This window comes from Malaclemys terrapin, chromosome 2 (assembly GCF_027887155.1).
Source record: "Malaclemys terrapin pileata isolate rMalTer1 chromosome 2, rMalTer1.hap1, whole genome shotgun sequence".
Lineage (NCBI taxonomy): Eukaryota > Metazoa > Chordata > Testudines > Emydidae > Malaclemys > Malaclemys terrapin.
In genome coordinates this window covers 11,946,989-11,968,256 of record NC_071506.1, presented here as the reverse complement: position 1 = coordinate 11,968,256, position 21,268 = coordinate 11,946,989, and the positions used below count along the sequence as shown (strand labels likewise).

The following is a 21,268-nucleotide window of genomic DNA, read 5'->3' as shown; positions in this document are numbered from 1 at the left end:
AGGCTTGGTATGAGTTGCATATTTTGTATGCAGGGGAAATATTCACTAAGTAATTATTGCAGTGTTAGCAGTCAGTCGAGAAAGAAGCACAGTTATGTTGCGGATGCACTTTTCCTAAGGCATCTGCTGGTCTATGCTTATCGGAGCCGGGAGAGGAAGACCAAAAGGCCAAGGCAGAAGGCTATGCAAAATGAGAGCTAAGAAAAATGTTTGTAACTTGAAACTTACCGGATTATGGGGCTTCATTACTGGACCAAAAACCTGGCCCACTTTCAGTGTAAGGTTCATGAAACCTACAGCAAACCTGGGCTTGATTTTGGCCACAATTTGTCTAATTCCCCTCTATTCCTGCGGGATCCCAGTTCCCCTGGAAAATACCCAAGTTTATCCCCCAGACAATACAGAGGCCTCTCCTTAACTGCTTACCCATCATATCTTTGGATAAGCCATTTGAGTAGCTGGGTACTCCATCATAGCATGAACTGCCTGGCATTTTTCAGGTGCCAGATGAGAGAGAACCACAACAGCGTAGCAGCAGGACATGGTGGAGCTGTCTGGATCCCAATTCTGAAAAGGCTGCCCACCCCCACGTCTCACCTGTGCACTAGCCAGGGAAGGAGGCCAGACGGTCAGCCCTTAAAAACCAACAAGGGCAAGGCAGCCAACTGGATGCGTCCCAGAGATACCAGAGGTGGTGGTGACGGTGGTGGGAATAAAGGCCACATGGCAGCCCACAGACACGCCACAGAAAATGATGGTGGTGGCAGGGAGGAGGGGTTTTAAGTGGAGGGCATCCTCATGGGGAGGGTCCCAGCTCAAGTCTTCTTACTCCCGCCCTCTGGGGGTTAGGGGTGCTGAGGATCTTTGCCTCTGTCCCCAATGAGGCCAGGGCAGGTGTCGCCAGGGCGGGAGTCATGATTATATCCTAGACGCATATTCCAGTTGCACTACTTGGGAAGCACACTCTTTTACCTGTCCACCTTTTGGTCCAGCATCCCCAGATGTCCCACGGTCTCCTTTAGTGCCCTGATAACAAACAAAGCCATTGAAAGCCACTAAGGTTTATGACATTCCCAGCTGTAGGCTCCACTTCAGCAAAGAACTTTAGCATATGCTTAACTTTAAACATGCACTTAAGTCTCATTGACTCCAATGGGACTTACATATGTGCTTAAAGATAAGCACTTGCTTAAGTGCTTTGCTGAATTGGGGTCTCACTGTCCACCTAACCCACATTTATTTGCCCACACATCAGAAAAAAATAACAAAACACTGTATGGAAACTACTCAGATTGGGAAGCCCAAAATACGACTTTACCAACGTCCCAGATTACTACTAACTTGCTGGGTGTGGAATTTACATTGTCCCCAACACACAGCAGCGTTCAATAGAGAACAACAGTTAGGCAAGTGCGGGAAAATAGTCTGCTGTTTATCACTTAAAATATGTCTGGATTGATGTCATTGAGAGGAACAGCAAGGGACTGACCGAGAAAGGACCTGCAGTTCTACTGAACTATACTCTGGGGAGTTTTGGGGGTTTCTACCCCAGAGTGTGCCACGCTGGGCTTTCAGAAGAGCAGCGCACTCTGCACTTTAAATCCCGGGGAAGCCCTACCGTGCATTTTGGAAGGAGTCCCAACAGACCAGCTGGCTATCTTACGGTGTTACTCTCTGTCTGTTATTTTATTTGAGCACCTGCAGACTGTGGGTACGTGCATCTATGAACTGAATGCAACTTGGAATATTGACCACCTATTAGATTTAGGTTTGTTCATGTTCATATGGACAATTCAAATCTTATGCCATTATGTCAGTCAAATGCTGAGTCTTCCCACCCCAGTCTTCCCTCCCACTGCATGACTGAACAGCGGAGAATGGTTATTTCTCAGACAGCTGAGTGTTTGCAGCAATTACCTATCACACATACATCTATTTGGGTTACTAGCTGTTTTCTGAGTTTTCTCTCAGAATGTTCTCCCATCTTAACCGACGGCACGTTTGCTTTTGTTCCTTTATTGCCCTTTCTGTACTTTTCAAGGCAAGAAGTAAAATCAGTTTTCTGAACCAGTATAACTCCTCATTCATTGTAATAACTGCAAATAAAAAGGAATTAAACAGAAGACGCTGTTTGAGACTGGAACCAAGTGCTGGAAAGCAGGTAAGTCTAGGGGGAAACCCCTTATCTCTATTGCCATTGATTTGTTTCACGTGAGGCAAATGTTCCAACCGTAACTAAGCACTGACTTTCTGAGCAAACTGATCACGGAGGTTACACAAGGCCAGAGCTCGAATTGTTAAATTACTAGAACCCTTCATCGCTTGGCGTTTGTCAATGACCCTTGAATATGAGGTTGAGACATGGTAAATAGCTAAAATGATCAGCCCCTCTTCCAATGTGTTTCCAAGTAATACTGGGTGCTACAGACCAAGTGACTGTGGCCATTTAAAAGACCGACAGTTCAGTGCATTGTCAGTGTAGCCCCCGGCATACCAAATCATTTGTTACATCAAAACCATTCAAGCAAGGGATTTTTCAAGTAGAAAGGAAGGTGCAGGATTTCCAGGGCTGGGCTCTCCCTCCTTCCTCAGGTGAGCGGATCCAAATTGATAGTAAGGCGCCCATCTTGCAATCCTTGCCTGCACAACGCTCCCATTGAGATCAAATTCTGTGTGGAGGATCAAAACCTAACTGGTCTTTGCAAACAGAGATGGGGGGGGTGGGTGCTAGATACTATGTTAGACTGCTGGGCTGTCCATGGGGAAGCTGTGTGACTCGGATGGGGGGGCGGTGCTAGATACTATGTTAGACGGCTGGGCTGTCCATGGGGAAGCTGTGTGACTCAGGGGTGAAATTCAGAAAGGTAGCACAGGGCCTGTCTACCACTCAAGTCCCACATAAGTTCTTCCCCTCTGCATTCCGCTTCAGCCTTTGCTCTACATAAGAATGGAGTCAATCCAGGTGATGTTAATTGAGGAGAATTACTGACCTTTGGACCATCCACCCCTGGAGGGCCTGGGAGACCACGGGGTCCAGGATCGCCCTACAATAAAGAGGAAAGAGCGCTCAATCACACTAATTGCTTACAAAATCAGAAAGACATAGTAAGTGACCAGCCACCCATCATGTGCAGAACCAATAGATGCAAGGATAAGCTTTCAATTCTGCAGCCTAATACAGTTAGGACTCAGTCCAGCTATCCTGGATGCTCTGTGCCTGTGTGAGAAGCTCCTGATTACATATATACAGCATCAGAGGGACCCATTAACACCAAAAGGTCTTATTCAAAAGCTGGCTCTTATTCAAAAGACAGGCCAGCCACTAGAGGGAGACATAATCACAGTCACGTAGCTAATGTATTACACATGCACACAGGTGCTAACCTTCGTCAGTCCTGGGATGGGAGACTTCCAAAAAAGAAAAGTCGGTGGGATTCAATAAATGGGAGTCTACCCTCTGAATTTGTACTGAACCAATGCTCCAGCATGGGGCCATGGGGCACTGCACTACCCAGAGGTGCTTTGTTTTGGATAAAATATACAATCATAGTCCTGGCTGCTTGTGGCAATTAAATAGCCCAGGCAGCTTTCTACAAAAATAAGTGGTTTCCCGGCTGAACTGGAGGAAAACACATTCTGCCTCCCCGGCTAAAGCTGGATATGGCATCTCTCCCGTCCTGTCTTACACAACTCCTGTGTTCCACTCTAATAGAGCAGCCCTTCGATGGCCAAGAGAGGTGATTCCTGCATATGTTAAGTGCTTCGGGGTGAGAGGCACTATGTAAATGACCTCTCTAGATCCCTAAATGATCTGAAATGACATGAGATACGCAGAAGCTTGGGGCCAGACTATCAGTTGCACCGGTAACTCCACTGACTTTTCTATGCCAATTTATGTATAGTATGCAACTGATGTAGAGGGAGAGGGAGCCACATAGGCCTTGGAGGGAGGCTGGGAGAAGGACCTGATAATTAAGGCACAGGGATGGCTAGAGATGCGGGTCCTTATGGGGTACTGGACATGGCATGCGTGGACTGAGAGTGGAGTCCCACGACTGTTCCTCTCCTGTTTAGATCCCTACATATTAGAGATCCAGTTCTGCAACCTTTATTCTCAGCGAGTATCACGTATTCACAGGCCCCCACCCTCCCCTTTTTCAAGCCCCTCCTTAAAAATCACTCCCTCACGCCTTCCCGCGGGCTGTCTCCTGACAAACAGAAAATCCATCCAGCTGTCCCTGAGCTCTTAGAACTGTACTCCTCTCCTCTGCTCAGCCCTCCTGGTTTGGTTGTTTCTCATCCTCTTCTCTTTGTTTGTGTGTAGCCTCTTCTCTTTGTCTGCAGGCGCCTGGCTGAAACGTCCTCTCTGGTTTTACCAGGCTCTTCTGCTGGTTGTACAGGAGGTACAGATGGCTGGCTCCGGTATTCTAGGCCGCTCTCAGGGCTGGAGCAAGCCCCAACATAAAGTAGATCCCTAAATTGTTGGAGGGCAGAGTTCTCCATCCACTCCCCCACCCCCCGTCACCCCGTCCCCTCCTCCTCCCGCTAAGCTCCTTCATGCTACCAGAGCAGGGTAAAGGGGCTGTAACAGGAGCTGGGCTTCAGACCCATCTATGAAGCACCTAGCGCACTGCTCTTACTCTGACAATAAATGCAGGACTATTAAAATAAGGCTAAAGACAGTTACCAAAGTGATCCTGAAGCATGAACCTTACTGCAGTTCTCTTACCATTTTCCCATTCAGGCCATCTCTACTCGGAGGTCCTTGGGCACCTCTATCGCCCTTGAAGCCTGGCACTCCAGGGAGCCCTGGGGGGCCAGGTGGGCAGTCATTACACACATCCTAAAAGAGAGGAGGTCACACTGAGAAGAGCATTAGGGATGAGACTGAGGCTCCCTTCCAGTCCCACGGACGCTCGGCGGCACTATGGGCCTACGCTCTAGGTCTGTGCTCCATTCAAATCAGTGGGAGGCCACAGAACTGTTGTGGCACCTGAGTAGGCATTACGGGCAGTCCTCAAGGGGGCCAGATGAGTTATAACGCAGTATCCAAGCCAGGCTCACAGAATGGGGGGAAAGGCCTATTCTAATGGCGAGAGAGAGAGGAGAAATGTGAAGCGGGAATACAAAAAAAAAAAAAATTCTTTCTTGTTAACTTACAGATTCAAAACAATGTCTTATCCAACCTCAAAAGCTAGGCTGGGTTAGTGCTTGAAGGGCAGCTGTCCAGGGAAAACCCAGGAGCTGCAGGGAGTTGGAGGCGGCTCCTACTCTATTCTCTATAGGTTCTTATATCATGCTGGTGACCATGGTATCTGGGCGCCTTCCAGTAGTGCATTGAGCGATATGGCTACACATTTGTCATGTGTTGTTTGTTCTCTCTTATCCTCTCCCTGCAGGGAGAAACGTGCAGTGGAGTGTCTCATGCAGTGTGGTGTTTTTAACATAAAAACCTGTTGCTATGTGTTTATGTTAGAGAAGGCAGGTTAAGAAAGGTGCCTTGCACTTTTAGTGGAAAGTGGTCAGGTTTTTGATGGTCCTTAATTTAGGGGGGGAGTTCATGCCACAGTCTTCCCACCCCTAGAGAAAGCAGGATGGGGGGCACTTGCCCTCCTAGTCAGTACTGAACCGATGTCCAGCAGAGTGGTGGTAGGCACTGTGGACTAACAAGGAGAAGTGAAGCGCTGCCCACTTGTGGTCATGAAAGATCTCTTGGCATTTGTTGCAAGAGCAGATGTATGCCACAGTACCCTGGCCAAATTCCATCATGGGGAATTACGCTCTGTCTCCCTCCACTGTCCTTTGAAGTGTCAGCTCACTACATGATCCTTTATTTCAAAAACCACCCGGCAAGCGTACAGAATTCCTAACATTTCCACCTGAGGGTTGGCCTTGTTCCAGTGGTGGGTGAAGTGAGCCCAGTATACAGAGAGGCAGTGCAGTCCAGTGGATAGGGCAGGAGGGCTCAGTTCTATCCCCAGCTCTGCCAGGGATCTGTTGTATGACCTTGGGCAATGCACTTCGCCGCTCTTTTCCCTGCTATTCTTTGGGTGTCTGTCTGACTTAGAACATAGGCACTTTAGACCAAGGTCTGCCTCCGACTGTGTGGGTGTATGGCCCCTAGACAAATGGGGCTCTGAGCTCAGCTGGGGTCTCCAGGTGCTACCGAATACAAAACAACTTCATACAGTGCACTCTGTGTAAAGATATCTGGGATCTTTGGAGAAGAGATGCTATGTGAATACAAGGTTTCATCTCAAGGTAGTAACTAGAGAGGGCTGCTCTTTTCAGCTCTAAGAAGGGGGCCAGTTAGCTGTTCATTTTTTCAGTGCCTTTTAAGCAATAGGAAAAGATTTCTTGCCATGTCCCTAGACTGCTTAAAAATCTCGCTACTGTGCCCATGGTCATCAGTAAAGATTTAGCAGCTGCTTGGTGTCAAATACTGAATCATTTCCCATGAAATCGTCTTCATGGACAGCAAAAGCAAACCTACAAACCAACCTTTTCAAATGTGGGTGCTTAATGGTAGGCACCTACATCCCCAGTTAGACACCTAATGCAAACGTGGACTGATTTTCAAAGGGCACTGAGCACCTACAGCTTAAACTGACTTAAGCAGGAGACATAGAGGTTCAGCAGTTTTGAAAATCAGGCCCCTTTATTTAGATGCTTTCAGTGGCATTTAAAGCCTATCTTTAGGGAATTATGCTTGAAAATATTTGATCCTGGTGCTTCAGAGGGCCAGTTCAGGCCCCACTAAAAGTTAGAGCAGCAACCTTGGGGCTGCTCTAATTTATACCAGCTTGTAAGGGCCTTTGTAGGCCATTACACTGGTGGAGATTACTGGAGTGTATCTAACTCTGGCCATACCTCCTTTGGTCTCTAATGTGTCCCCAATGCCACCAGTTGACAGTGTGACTCTATGAACTGCAAACTGCTTGCACATCTGGCTGTTTAGAATATTCAGATGCACATCTGGCACTCACAGTTCAGACACATCTCCATAATGTAGCATCAGTCATCAAGTTAAAAGCAAAAAACAATCTCATTACAAAGGCAATTTCAGCCTGTACCTTGACTAAAAGATTTATGTCCTCAGGAGAAAGCAGGGAGGAGGCACCCTGTGGAAAGAGAAATCCGTTGTTTAATACAAACTGAAAAAGTAGTTTTATAAAATGAGACACTGGAGGTAAATTTGCATGAAAATTCCCTGTGGTATGGTACTGATTTTCCTTGCACTGTCTGGTGCTCATTGGGCCCTATATGTCCTTTGTCAATGGCATTATAAATTTATTCCAGAATACAGGGATAGATTGGGCAGGGCATGTGTAGAAAATACAGATTCTGACCTTGGGTTTTATATGCAAATACTAAGAGAATGTTGTTACGAGCTTTTGCTTTCATTTACATACAGCATATTCAATTATTTTTATATTGAGCCAAACCTACCACAGGTGCTTCTACCGTAATCAGTCTTCGCTCTTAGTTCTTGTAGCTGTTCTTCCGGTTAGAACAGCAAGCGAGTGACATTTAACTGTCACTGTGAAGGATGGGGTATATGGAGGTACTGATATAAAAGGAAGAAGAGCAGAATTGTTTGGGATTTAATCTAAAAGTGAAATGACATACTGGCTTTCCAGGAGGTCCTATGTCCCCGGGATTTCCAGGTAAACCCTATGGACAAGGGAGAGAAAAATCTGAAATTAACTCACAATAAGACCTTTCTTCTCTTCCCGCTCCTCATACACACACATAAACACACCATCCCAGGATACTGCTCATTTGTGCCTACTGTCACACAACCCTGCCAGTGTTGGGACAATCACACACACTTCTACAAGAACTACTAATGTATCTAAATGTTGGTAACATTTAGAATCTACCTCTCTCCATCCACCTCCATCTCTGAATCACTTGCTCTCACTACACATCCTTCCATACTCCTCACTGGTTTTACTCTTAATGCCACTGAAGTTACCCCCTGGGCAAATCTGGTTCATCATGTTTTCATGGTCACTTAAGGCACAGGTAATACTTGGTTGAGCTGCAGCAGTTTCAAGGAGAGATGAATGAAGCACTGAAGACTGAGCCCAACTGGAGCATTTAAAACTAAGGCCCCGATCCTGCATCAGAAACTGCAAGATTGGATCCTGGCAGTCAGTTGGAGCACCACTGAGTCATCGTTTGTGGGAACAGTTTGACACCAGTTTTCAGAGATGTGTGTGTGATAGAGACAGATTGAGATGGGCATTTGGCAAGGCACCACTAATATGTCAAATACCTGAGGTCTGGGCCTGGAAGGGAAAGGAAGACGTTCTATAACATGGAAGGAGCTATGTAGGAAGTGCCTCCAGAAGGGCCAGAATCTGGCAACATTTGAGATCCTCATCCTTGGGGTGCCTGCCACTGCCCCCCTTACTTATCAGTCAGGCCTACATCTATGTGGAGAAGTGTTCCACAGAAACGTAGGCCGGTTCATTTCAGGCAATTGCATACCCGTGACATTTGGCTGCATGAAATCTGGCAACATGGCTCTTCTCACAGCCAGCACCGCTCTGAGATTGACATTTTCAAACTTGAGCATGGAAAGAAAATTCTCTGAGGAGAGGCAGGGCATGGAAGGGTCTGGTCCCTCACCATCCGTCAGCAGAGCTGGTGGGCTGCAGAGGGGAAGGCACACAGCACTCTTCTAGAGAGTGGCCCAGTGGGCACGCTCGTTCTGGGTGCCTTGCAGCACAATGCTTCCTGCCATCTCCAGTTCTGTCAGGGCTGCTTTGTGAGGCACCACTGAGTCCCATGGAAAGGTCCTGTCCTTTTCCTTTGCACACTCCTGGTCTCCCCTGCTGTGTGTGTTCTTGAGTGACATCAGACTGTATCGGTGATCACCCCGCAAGAGACACCTGGTTTCAGCTGGGGTGGAAGAAATCAGAAGAAATTTCAATTGCTCTTTTCCTGTGTCTGCATTAACGCCGGCGTCCAAAGAAGGGCCCTTCTGCGGCCTCTTGTCTTGCTCTGGCTTATGAATATGAAACCGTGGTAATGAATTTCAGTGGGGAACAGTTGCGGTTCCCAAGGAACTGCAACTTCATTGACTGAGACGTGTGTGAAGGAGAAACTTGTCTTATAATTACTCTTCTGGGGAACTTGGGAAATGCTGGCAAGACGGCACGTTGCTTCTTACACTTTGCTTCCTTGAGACAGCTAAAAATCCTGCGATTAAAAGACTGTAGATACTCCTGGAAGACTAAGGTGCTTTAACTTTCAGCTAATTTTACTACCCTCCTTTAGCCAAAACAAGCTCTCAGCACCCTTTCTCCCAGAGGGAGCAGGGTGATGGCTGCGGGGGGGTGGGGGAGTCAGTGCTCCTGGAGAGCTAGGCGCACTCCGCAGGACAGTACCAGCATTGAGAGAATCTCTGGGTCCCCCAGAAGTAAGGGAAAGTAGGAGATAATCCCTTCTTCCCCATGGTGGGGTGAGGAGAGTGAGATCACAACTAGAGGAACCCGAGTGTGCAGGAAGAAAATGAGATGTCCCTCTGCAAACCCCCAGGAGGAAGAGAGAAGAGATCCATTCAGATTCACAGTACGTCTCTTTGGGCCAATCAGATTACCTCAACGGAGCTACACCAACGATTGTTACATCAGCCCCTCAATTTTCTGAAGCCGTGGCATATATTTTCATGGGCCTAGAGAACCCGGGATTCATTTAGGGTCCTACAGTGTCACAACACTGTGTAGAGAAGGAGAGTTACACGAAGGCGCCAGCTTTTCATGTCCCAATGTTATGTCAGTGTCACCCCCTTTAAACACATCCAGCGCCCCTCTCCCACTTCCGCCAAGGACTGGTTCCTAGATCTCAGCACTTGCTGATCTGCAAAGAGCTTCCTCCTCCTTCCACAGAGCAGTGCTTGTGACACAGCAAGTGTCCACAAGCCAGGGGCAGGGATCAGCTTCCTCCAGCAGACAGGTGAAGACCTCCCTCTGTTCCTGACTGCGGAGAGCATCACTTCTGGGACTCACACTCTGGGAAGGCAGAAGTTGGAAGAAAGGCTGGGAAGAGGTAAAACGTCATCTCTTTTGCATGGCAATGCAACAAAAAGCCATCACGGACCCCGGGCTCAAGATTCCTGTTTTCATTAAAGTGTCAAAGAATCAGAGAAAACATAAACCCAAGAAAGTGACTGGCTATCTTGAAGCTTCCCCGGCCAGTGCAGGATTTTTCCCTGACAGTATGCCTTCTCCAGTGTCGTTCTAACAGGCTCAGTGATGGGTCTTCCCCCACTTCCCTAGAGACATTATTCCGCAGTCCAATAGGTCTTTTAGGTCATTCTACCAGATGTTTGACATCAATTTTTCTTTGGATGATTTTGTTCCATCACTATTAATTATCTCATTGGCCCACCCTAAAGAACCAGCTCCTGGACTGATAAAGACAGGGGTTTTTTAAGGTGATATATTGACTGTGGGTAGCACTTTTAACTACAATAAACACTTAAACTCTCACTTTCTTTACTTACATCCTGCCCTGTTGGCCCCTGTGGGCCTGGAACACCTGGTAAACCTCGCGGGCCCTGGTAAAATGAGAAGAAATAAACCTGATCAGAAATGTTGGCAGCATCGTTTTTACCCCATCCACATATTTAGCAGCGGCCAGATTCCTGTCTGCTGCAGAAATGGAACTCCCAGCCCATCAGCTACCAGAACCCATTTAACTAGCAACACCCGAACTGACTTTCCAGAAAAACTTAATCACACTCGGTGCTAATATAGTATCTTCCATTGAAGGAACTCAAGGAACTTTGCAGCTATCCATAGATTAAGCCTCACAACTTAAGCCCCTCAGTGGGGTCGGTGTTATAGCACTTTCACAGGTGTGCACGGTTAGGCAGAGAGAGAACTGACTGGCCCAAGGCCATGCTGCAGAGGGGAGAACAGAACCCAGACGTCCTGTCTCCCTGTCCCCTGCGCTAAATGACGAGCGCAAGGGGCAAAATTCCGACCTCCCTGTAGCCCTATGAATCAGGATTAACTCCACTTGCTACATTTACACCAGTGTCAGCAGAAGTCAGTTGAAGCTAGGATTTTATCACGACAAAGTGGCAGACTGGTGAATCCTGGCTATCTTGTGACTGGTTAGATACGACAGGAGTGAGACGATGTATTGTTATTTTCTGCCAAAAGTCCAGCAAAACACTTGCACACTTGCTTAACTTTAAGCACGTGAGTAGTCCCAAAGTCAAGCAGGTGCTTAAGTGCTTTGCTGGATCGTGGCCTAAATCAGCAGTTCTCACATTTAGCAACCCAGGGACCCCCATTTTGATTTAAAAATGTCCAGTGCCCCTCATGCCCCACCCCCACTTCACCCCTTCCCCCAAGGCCCCACCCCTACCCCACCTCTTCCCACCCTTGATCCACCCCTGCCCCTCCTCTTCCCACCCCCTCCTCTGAGCGCGGCCCATCCCTGTTCCTCCCCCTTCCTTCCAGCTGTTCTCCAGTGTGCAGGAGGCACTGGGAGGGAGGCAGAGTAGTTGGGGGGGAAAGGAGTTGATCAACGGGGCCCGTGCCCCCCTGGAGTACCCTCCCAGACCCCAGTTTGAGAAACACTGGCCTAAATAATTTAGCTGTATCTTCCCACCATTATCAGGCAAACGGAAACTATAAACACGCCTTAACAAAATCATCAATAGACAATGCAACATTTGACTACATGGCAGTCCCCCGCTGTAAAAGCTCGGTGTAGTTAGCAAGACATACTGTACCAATGGCCCTTTGTCTCCTGCTGGTCCCACAGGGCCCTGCAAACAAACAGCAACAACACATAGATGAAAAGGGCAGCAGAGCCTGAATTTAACATCCTGGTGCGAGTGATTAAAGAGCAACATAAGTTTAGAGGTAATGGAAAGCATAGGAGGAGCGGTCAGGAAAAGGAAAGAATCAGCTTGGCAGGAGGCTGCCCTGAAACAGATGAAGCTAGCAACAAAGAAAGTAAGTGAAGGAAGAGGAGTTTAAAGAAAACAAGAACACGCGGAGTGCTGTGTCCAACAGTCTTCCAGGCAGCGAGTAACCCCAGGGTATAATTGGTAACAGTATAAAGGAGCCCGAGGCACAGAGCCCAGTGGGTTCACAGCAGCTGCTCATTTCGGGCTGCAAGGATGCAGACTTACAAGCTGTTTAATCCACCAAACTGCAACCCCTTAGTACCCATGGAGCGAGAGAGAGAAATCCCCTTCAGTAACCAACATCAAGCACAGGGAAACAGCTAAGGAAACTTTCATGAGGAAATATCACCATGAGCGAGAGTTCATCCATTTCTCCCATGGAGCGCTTTCCCCCTCTCTCTCTGGCAGCTGGGGTAGGATGCACACACGCGACAGGCCAGACTCTGATCTCTTACACCAGTGCAAATCTCAACTCCAACAACATCAATATTCCAGACCAGGAGTCGGCAACCTTTGGCACGTGGCTCGCCAGGGTAAGCACTCTGGCAGGCCGGGCCAGTTTGTTTACCTGCCGCGTCGGTAGGTTCAGCCGATCGCGGTTCCCACTGGCTGCGGTTCACCATCCCAGGCCAATGGGGGCTGCGGGAAGCGGCGCAGGCCAAGGGATGTGCTGGCCACGGCTTCCCGCCGCCCCCATTGGCCTGGGACGGCAAATCGCGACCAATGGGAGCCGCGATCGGCCGAACCTGCCGACGTGGCAGGTAAGCAAACTGGCCCAGCCTGCCAGGGTATTTACCCTGGTGAGCCGTGTGCCAGAGGTTGCCGACCCCTGCTCCAGACTGACGTGCTGCCAGTGTAGCTGAGATCAGAATGAATGGAGTGAAAGCAGAGAGGAATCGAAAGAAAGAAAGAAAGAAAGAAAGAAAGAAAGAAAGAAAGAAAGAAAGAGATAAAAAGTCAGCAGAATGGGAAATAGAATGGGAAATAAAAGTCAGGGCAGTTCTGGAACTAGCCTCACATCATCACTGCAAGCAACAGGCCAACATGGAAGAGGTTCCATACCTATATGCATGTCCATGATACAGACTGGTAGATGGTAATATCATACTTGTTGTCTTTGTTGTGAGCAAGTAGTATAACTCTTTCTGACTTAGGAAAAAACAGTGCCCTGAAGTAAGGTGAATGACACAGTTGGGCCAGTTTCTTATACTCTTAGTCTAGTCATTCATATTTACAGATATTAAGGACAGAAGGGACCATTAGATCATCTAGCCTGGCATCGTGCAAAACTTAGGCTATAGAATTTCATCCAGGTACCCCTGTTTTGAGCCCAGTAACAAGGGCCCTGTGTAAATCACAGGTTTTTGCAGGTTGGGGAGGAATTCATGACAAATTCACGATGGCAAAAGTATTACAATTTCATGGAGTTTGCAAGGAATGAATTTTACAAGTAAATGTAGTCAATTTCAAAGATGAAATGAATTATACAAGGAAAATTCATTCTGTCCTTGAAACTGACTACATTTACTTGTAAAATTCACTACATCCTTGAAATTGACCAGCATAAGTAATGTTCTGTATTAAAGACTTTGTTGCTGACATTGTCCTTTAAAAAAATATTTAAAAGATCATGGTTTGGGGGCATTTTCATGATTTCCATGTTCTCCGTGAAATCGTGATTTATATTGTGCCTTACCAATAACTAATAAATAACAAACAGTAATGACACACCAGGCTTCACAAACGCTAATGCATTTTCTTAATTCATAAATTAATTTTAAAATTCTCATTCATGCGATTGACATTAATTAGCCTGGTGTAACCATAATCACATTTAAAGTATGAGCACTCCTGCCTGAGAGGCTTTCAGCTTACCCAAGGAAAAACAAGCTGTCATTTAGAAATCAAGACAACGGGATTTCGTACGTGCCAGAGCAGGAGCAAATCACTAAGCCTCACCCACGTGCTAGCCAAAAGTCTGGCACATCCCGAATAGCATGTGCCCTTTGGGTAAAGCAGAGGCCATGGTGCAGGTCTCATGTTGTTATGACTGAGACTGGGTATTAAATGATTGACCTCTTGCCTAACCTTCTCTAAAACAAGAAGTCCCCAGCATGGGAAATGCAAACTATACAGTCAGCATTTATCATCAGTTACCACACAGGGATATAGCTTACCATAGCAGAGTTATTTCCTGTTCCAGGTATAAGGGGAAAGTGCAAAATCTAGATACCACTGCAGGGTATCGTTGGTAAGTATTGGCTGGAGTAGGGACTACTAACCCTAAGACACAGTATGTGAGGATGCACAGATGGCTATAAAGGATTTTAAGATGTTTGCTACCTTCTAATGGGTGTGACCAAGAATGAAGTCTGTTTACACACTTACACACCTGGGACCTGAATTTGCAAGATTCTGAGCAGTATCTGAAAGGTGAGGAGTGTCCTCAGATCTCATTGATATTATCAGGGATCCAACACTCTCACTACCTGGCAGGATCAGACCCCAGTGCCATAAAAAACCCAAATTGTCTAGAGCATAGTCCAAAAGGTGTACTTTGTAGTCTATCGAAGGGCAGAAAATTCCAAAGGTGAAGGCAACTGACAGAGCTGTGAGCACAAAGGGCATAATTACACAGGATTCAAATACATCTCAATTGAAAAGTATAATATACACTTAAATAGTCAAAATACTACAAATAAGAAGTTTTAAAAGGAATGTGGATCTCTTGAAAATCAGGTTTTAAAATACTTTTGTATCTTTCTGTTTATTAAGACGCCTGACTAAAGCATAGACTCGCTAATCAGAATGCTTAATCATTTGCTTCAATTTTCTAAAACTTAATAAAGAAGGAAAATAACGGTATTTATTGAAAACAAATGTTTTTGGTTTTTGTATCTTAACCAGACTCAACATGCGAGCTGGGGAAATATGAAGTCAGAAGGGCCTCACGCTCCCAGTGGAAATTTCACTTGTGGTCTATTGGTGTTAAATGCTAATCTGTACGGTAGCTAAATAGTTAGCGAGACATGCTGTGCAACAGAAATGCACACATCCCAAAAGACACCGTGTTCAGTGTGTAATGACACAGAGCTCTGGTGTCACGCAGAGCCAATGTGTCAAAACCACACAGATCATTTCAGGAGCAGCAGAAACTGATATTATCCACTTCGAGAACAGTAAGGGATTTCACCCCGCAGCTTAGCACTCCATGCTCATTCGAGCAGCTGGCAATGGGCATGTCTTGGTCTTATCACAAGTGAGTGAGGTCTGCTTAGTACTTACAGGAGGTCCAGCTACTCCAACTCCTGGTGCACCTCTGTCTCCCGGCTGGCCAGGAAGACCAGGAACTCCCCTATCTCCCTGAAACAGCGAGAGAGGAAAGGGTTAAGGACCAGCAAGATTCTATATGTTTGAGAAAGGTGACCGATGTCTAACACAAATTTACAGCTCAGAAAATATCACCGATACTTCCTGCACATCCTACATGGAACCTCCACAATTATTGTTACTAATTATTATTAATACGTTGCAGGGGAACGGTCTCAACCTATGATAGCACAGGAACATGGAATAGTCATTGATTTATTATACTGGGAAAAATCCACTGATAACTTGTCATATCCTGAAAGTACTTTTCCTCTTTACAGAGTGCGCAGCCCAATTTTCTGGCATATGCATGATTCAGCTCCATGCCATGCCATGCAACAGAGTGGGAGCATAGGACACATCATTATTTTGGTTTACCCAGTAGGTGGGTCAGCTCGCATACAGCATCCAATTTCCATCAAGATCTTTCTTTTGCTAACTGGGTTGACTTGATAGACAGAGACCAGGTGAGAACCTCACATCTTTGTTGGGACAATTAGGGTGTATAATACTGCTGCTTTTGTGCGGTTTTATACCAGGAACTCCAATTGCCTGTAGGTTAGCATGCATTCTGTGAGGCACAGGAAAACATCATACTTGTGAGCAACCACCTACTTTCCTATAGTAGATTGCACATACAGGTAACCACAGGGTATTGATTCAGAAGATCATAGAAGTTAGAGTTGGAAAAGAAGTACTGAGTCAAAGATTAACCTTGCTCATTCCATTATCAGTGCAGGGCTGTTCCCTAGGGTATATTGTTAAGTGCTTTTTTTCCAGTGCAGTTTTAAATGACTCAGGGATAGAATTTCAACCCTACCCTTTAAGACACTATTCCACCATCTAAAAGACCTCATCGTTAAAAATTAAATTGTCAATAATATATACCGGAAAAAGTGTGGGCAATTGTTTGAACTGTTTTAATGATCACTGGGAAGGGAGGGTTAAGAAAGAAGCAGAAAATATCCTGCTCTGGTGTTTGCTATGCAATCCCATTGCTCAGTTTTACATGTTGCAGTGAGGAAGACACTGTAACAGACTTCACTGCAGATGGGAACTATAGCCTCATGCTAGAGGTATTTTGTTCAAGAACACAGCTTTGCTGCAAAAAACGTGCATGCTGTTTTTCCCTGCACAGATAAATTTCCTAACATCTTTATTTTATATTGAACAATAGGTTTCGTTTATTGTTTTTTAATATGTTTCTTTCTCTCTTTTTCGTAGTAATAGTTCTTTTTGCATTACTGCTTGTGCGTTCTGGACTGCAAAAGAAAAATAGAGACCAATTTAGCCAGGTCAGTGCAGAATGTAGCAGAACAGAATCAGCATGAGGAACAGATAGGTAGATTTATCCAGGAATACAAGACATGGCCGGATCAATTCTTTATACAGCTATATTCCTGCTTAAAAATAGTTTCCTATTCTTAAATCTGTTTCATGATTCAAGGAATATCCTGTTTTCCTGCTTAGTTCTTGATCATGACTTGATCAATCCAAAGAGAGAACCTAGGAAGAATCTATCCTAGGCTCAAAACATGACCCAGCTCATCCCAGAAGAATATTGTTAATTTCTTATAGACCTTCAGCAAATGTGGATGTGTTTAGTAAGATAATTCTGAAATTTAATATTTAGTCTCAAGACTATATTTTCAAAAACAGTGCAACACGTGAAAACCACAAAATGCTAATTTGGCTACATAACTGCAGTTTGTGTCAGGGACAATAGATTTTGTTCACGTCCCATGTCCACCTCTTCGAAAATGCCTGTGGAGAATGGGGGAGATATCTGTATATCTCTATATGCATCCGAAGAAGTGGGCTGTAGTCCACGAAAGCTTATGCTCTAATAAATTTGTTAGTCTCTAAGGTGCCACAAGTACTCCGGTTCTTTTTGCGGATACAGACTAACACGGCTGCTACACTGAAACCTGTATTATTTTAATGATTATATGTACCTCGGCTTGATATTATTTCCTTAATATCATTCTGTCTGACCACACAGCGTAGAATTAAAAAGGGCTAATAGAAAGAGCAAGAAGAAAAAAACAATGAGCAGAGATAAGACAGCTGTGGGTAAACAATTTCACGGGAACAATCACTGGGCCATTAACTGGGGAGATGGTCTTCACAGATGCCAGCCTAAAGTGACACAGCTGAATTGCCAAAAACAGAGACTAGAGGTCAAAAGGACCATAAACAGTTAAAAACTTTTTTCTTGAGGGAGAGGGGGAGTGGGAGTTGCCAGCAGCTGCTGCTCTGGTGAGATGTTCAGAGACAGACATTGAGACAAACGAAGAATGCAAGGCAGTTTGTCTCTCCCACCCAGAGCCTGAAGTACCTGGGCTAAGAGGAACTTGAAAGGATAAAGTTTAGGCAAGACCAGATGTAGACAAAATTCTGTTCTTTGAACCCTTTTCTCTGCTTACCATTTACCTTTGGGTGAATAAATAATGTTCATTTTGAAGCTGTTTTTAGTCACTTTAATCAGCCCCTGTTCACAGGCTCCCAGAGGGAAGTTTCCTGCAGGTGCCGAATACAGTTGGGACTGTTGTGTTAACAGAGTTGGGAAACGGTAGGGGGTGGGGTGGAAGCTGTAACCCAGAGATCCACTCCAAGAGCAGCTGGACAGCAGAGAGGTGGTGAAGGAAGCAACACCTGTCATCTGAGCAGTATACCTGAGGTACTGCAAAGGAGTCGAAAGTGCAACTCACCCAGTAACTGCACAGACTCTCTGACTGTATGGATTCCAGGTTGCCAGGGAAGTTAGTGTGAGTTTTGTCGCAGTAAGCATAGCAGGACTTGGCCCACAACCTTAGTTATAGCTTTATATAGGGGCATAAAAATGACGTATGTGGAAAGTGAACAAGTTATTTGCTATCCTAATATTTGCATGTACACAACCAGACAGGCATTACACAGAAAATAAAGTTGTTTGGAAAGTTTCTGTGGCAAACCTTTTTCCACTGAAAATCAGGAAAACATTTTTAGTAAATGTCTCACCAAAAATATTTTCCAGTGAAAAATGGACCATATTTTCAATTAATTTTTCCACCAGCTCCAGTGACAATGTGCAAACTTGTCCTGATTTTTGAGAAGTAGTCCTCAATGGGACAGAGGTAAATGCTTACCTTGTGTCCGAGGGGTCCTGGTAGGCCTGGGGGGCCTCTTTCACCCTAAAGAGCCATAACCAAAGCAGAAAAATAGTCAACACTTGCGAAGCAGAAACTTGGCCTTTGAAAAATAAACAAAAATGCTTCTTACATCAAACTAGTATTTCTAGTGGCGGTGGGTGGGATCCATGAAGGAACTTAGCGGTTGCAATATTGAGCATCTAACTTTTGGGCATCTAGAAAATCACAGGAACAAAGCCTGATCCACAAAGCCTGAGTGAGGCACCTAGGCTACCCATACAATGAATGAGGAAAGACAGACACCTAAGAATGTGATCCACAAAAGCCAGCACACTAGATGGGGAGCTGCCTAATGGGAGAGTCCAACAGGAGGGGTGTGTCCTAAGCTCTGCCCCTCTCTCAGAGATAGGTACCTACATCCAGGCTTCAGGGATGTGCCCCTCTCTGCTTAGTGAGCCACAAATGGGAACCCGCCACCAGGAGTCAGGTAGCTTAGGCATCAAAGGTGCATCTTGTGGGACTGAGCTAGGCGTGTGGTGCCTGCCTCACTCCACTGAAAATGGCAGGTGGTGGAGGAGCCCACCTTATAACTTCTAGCCTCCTGGTTAGAGCATTCACCTGGGATTTGGGAGACCCAGCTTCAAAACCCTCTTCTGCTGGAGATGGAGACAGGACTTGAACTGGGGGGTCTCTCACCTCTCAGGAGAGTGCTCTTACCACTGAGCTATGGGATCTTCAGTTGTGGAGCTCCCTCAATCTCTCCGGTTGAAGCTGTTCCATTGTGGATAACTACTGAAATAGTAATTGGGCCAGAGAGAGCGTGAAAGAGAGACTGCCCACCTGTGAGGTTGGAGCATGGGCAGAGTGGGCAGATATGGACAGAACACATGATGGTGCAGTGTTGGAGACAAGCAAGCTTGCTGCAGGTGCTGATGTTGGCAGCCGCATCCACTCAAAGGGTGGCCTGCTGTCAGTGGGTAATAATATAATGCTGCACTGCAATATTACGCAGTTATATTTTATACACTGCTTCTGCTGGGCTGTTTCATTTTAACTCCTATAGGAACTGATTCTAGTTGGGTGCAGAGTGTGCTAAGAGGACTTACCCGTTCTCCATCTTTACCCTTCCCTGGTAAGCCAGGTATTCCAGCAGGGCCAGGCTCACCTGCGAGCCCAGGTAGTCCTGGTTTTCCTTCCTGTCCTGGGTCACCCTGTAGAAGACATTACAATGATGCATCTGAATTGAGAGCTAAGGTCCATTTCTGGACCAGATATCCCACGAGGATAAAAATGTCCAGGGATTTTGTCTTTAACTTTTACAGGCAGAACATTCCTCAGTGTCATAGGAAGCCCTGTTTTATTATACTATAAGAATGTGATGATGCATCTTGGCCTTTATATCAAATGCTCTCATAAGAGTATCGGTATTTCCCCCTTTAAATGAAAACTTTCGCCCTAAATGGTTTGGGGCGTGGCTATGTTAAAGACTCCTCCAATCTGTGTAATATTGATGCAGTTACACTTAGCAGAAGAGCTTGAGTCACGAGCCCTCTGCTTTAACAGGTGGGGAGAAACGAAGAGTGGCAGGGTGTTCCTTGTGAGGGGGCTTCAGTTCTAGAACACTCCTTCCTCCCTCTTCCATCAGTGAGGAGTTCTTAATTCTAGAACACCCCTTTCTTCGCTCTCCCATTGTGACTCCACCCTGCTAACTTTGGAAACATACGAGAAGGCGCATTTAATTCAGGGAACGTTTGGGTTTCAAGTAGATCGCGGGATCTGGTGAGCACTCGGAAGATGGATAGTGATTTGGTGGGAGGGGTTGATATAGTGGGACTTGTCTATATTTTGCATTGTTATCCTTCTATTGTGTGTTGTTAAGGTCGATGTTACTGTTAATTATTTCTATTATGGAGCCTCAATCAAGGACTAGGGCTCCATCATGTTAGGCTTGGTACAGGCAAGTAATAAAGGAGACAGTCCCTGCCCCGGAGAGCTTACAGTCCAGGTGTCAGGCAGGACATAACAGTCGGATGAGACAGACAAATGGAGGTGAGTGTGAGCTGGGAGAATAAGGGAACTATGCAATTAAAAGAGCTTGGTATGAAAGCAGAAGTCCCAGTTTGCCTAACCGGTGCAAGAAGGTTTTGCTTACAGCTGGGGATTTGCAGATTTAAACATAATTATCAAGAAAGAAACAAACAGAATAGAATCCCCCACAATCCTGGCACAATCACCACCGTGCAGATGTGTTTTCAAGCCAATGACATCACTGTATCTAATAGAAAAGCTAAGGTGGCTTTTTCACTTCAAGAGCTCCTGTCCTATTAGTACAGCTAGGTAGTTTATACAGGGAGAACCAAGTGCAATTCTCTGGAAAATGCCAGACTAGATGAGCTAATCATCCCTTCTGGCTTTAAAATCTATTAATCCTGGTCACCGTTCAGAGGGCTGCAAGTCCAGATACACATTTATCTGACAGACATGAAAGAACTGCTGGACCTTTTCACCCTTTTGTCCATCCTTTCCAGGTTGGCCAGCGTCTCCAGGTACACCCTGTGGAGAAAAAGAACTCTCCTGTTTAAAACCGTTATTTGAGGTGGTATTTGATTCTAAAGGAAATGAGAAAAACAGATGTACTGTATTGTACATCTTGGGGATTTTGGGGCAATTTTATACATCTTGGTTTATGACACTCCCTGTTCCTGGTACAGACAACTTGTAATCCTGAGAACAATGAACTAGAAGAGATGTGAATCAGCTGCCTGAAAAGGTTATTTTCAATGTAAGAATGAACTGCAAAGCTAAAGTGAAAATTGAGTTAGCCCCAGTT

At 45.8% G+C, this 21,268-nt stretch overlaps 1 protein-coding gene across 1 annotated transcript in view; it reads right to left on the bottom strand.

Moving 5' to 3' along the window:
* COL22A1 (collagen type XXII alpha 1 chain) overlaps nucleotides 1-21,268 on the bottom strand; it is a 310,551-nt gene that overhangs the window by 31,334 nt on the left and 257,949 nt on the right. The window contains exons 37-47 of the mRNA XM_054020800.1: nucleotides 20,938-20,991; nucleotides 19,545-19,649; nucleotides 18,436-18,480; nucleotides 15,224-15,301; nucleotides 11,759-11,794; nucleotides 10,517-10,570; nucleotides 7,630-7,674; nucleotides 7,074-7,121; nucleotides 4,730-4,843; nucleotides 2,991-3,044; nucleotides 973-1,026 (exon numbers count right to left, since the gene is read on the bottom strand). Coding sequence (XP_053876775.1) covers nucleotides 973-1,026; nucleotides 2,991-3,044; nucleotides 4,730-4,843; nucleotides 7,074-7,121; nucleotides 7,630-7,674; nucleotides 10,517-10,570; nucleotides 11,759-11,794; nucleotides 15,224-15,301; nucleotides 18,436-18,480; nucleotides 19,545-19,649; nucleotides 20,938-20,991 — 687 coding nt within the window. The remainder of the gene's footprint in view (nucleotides 1-972; nucleotides 1,027-2,990; nucleotides 3,045-4,729; nucleotides 4,844-7,073; nucleotides 7,122-7,629; nucleotides 7,675-10,516; nucleotides 10,571-11,758; nucleotides 11,795-15,223; nucleotides 15,302-18,435; nucleotides 18,481-19,544; nucleotides 19,650-20,937; nucleotides 20,992-21,268) is intronic.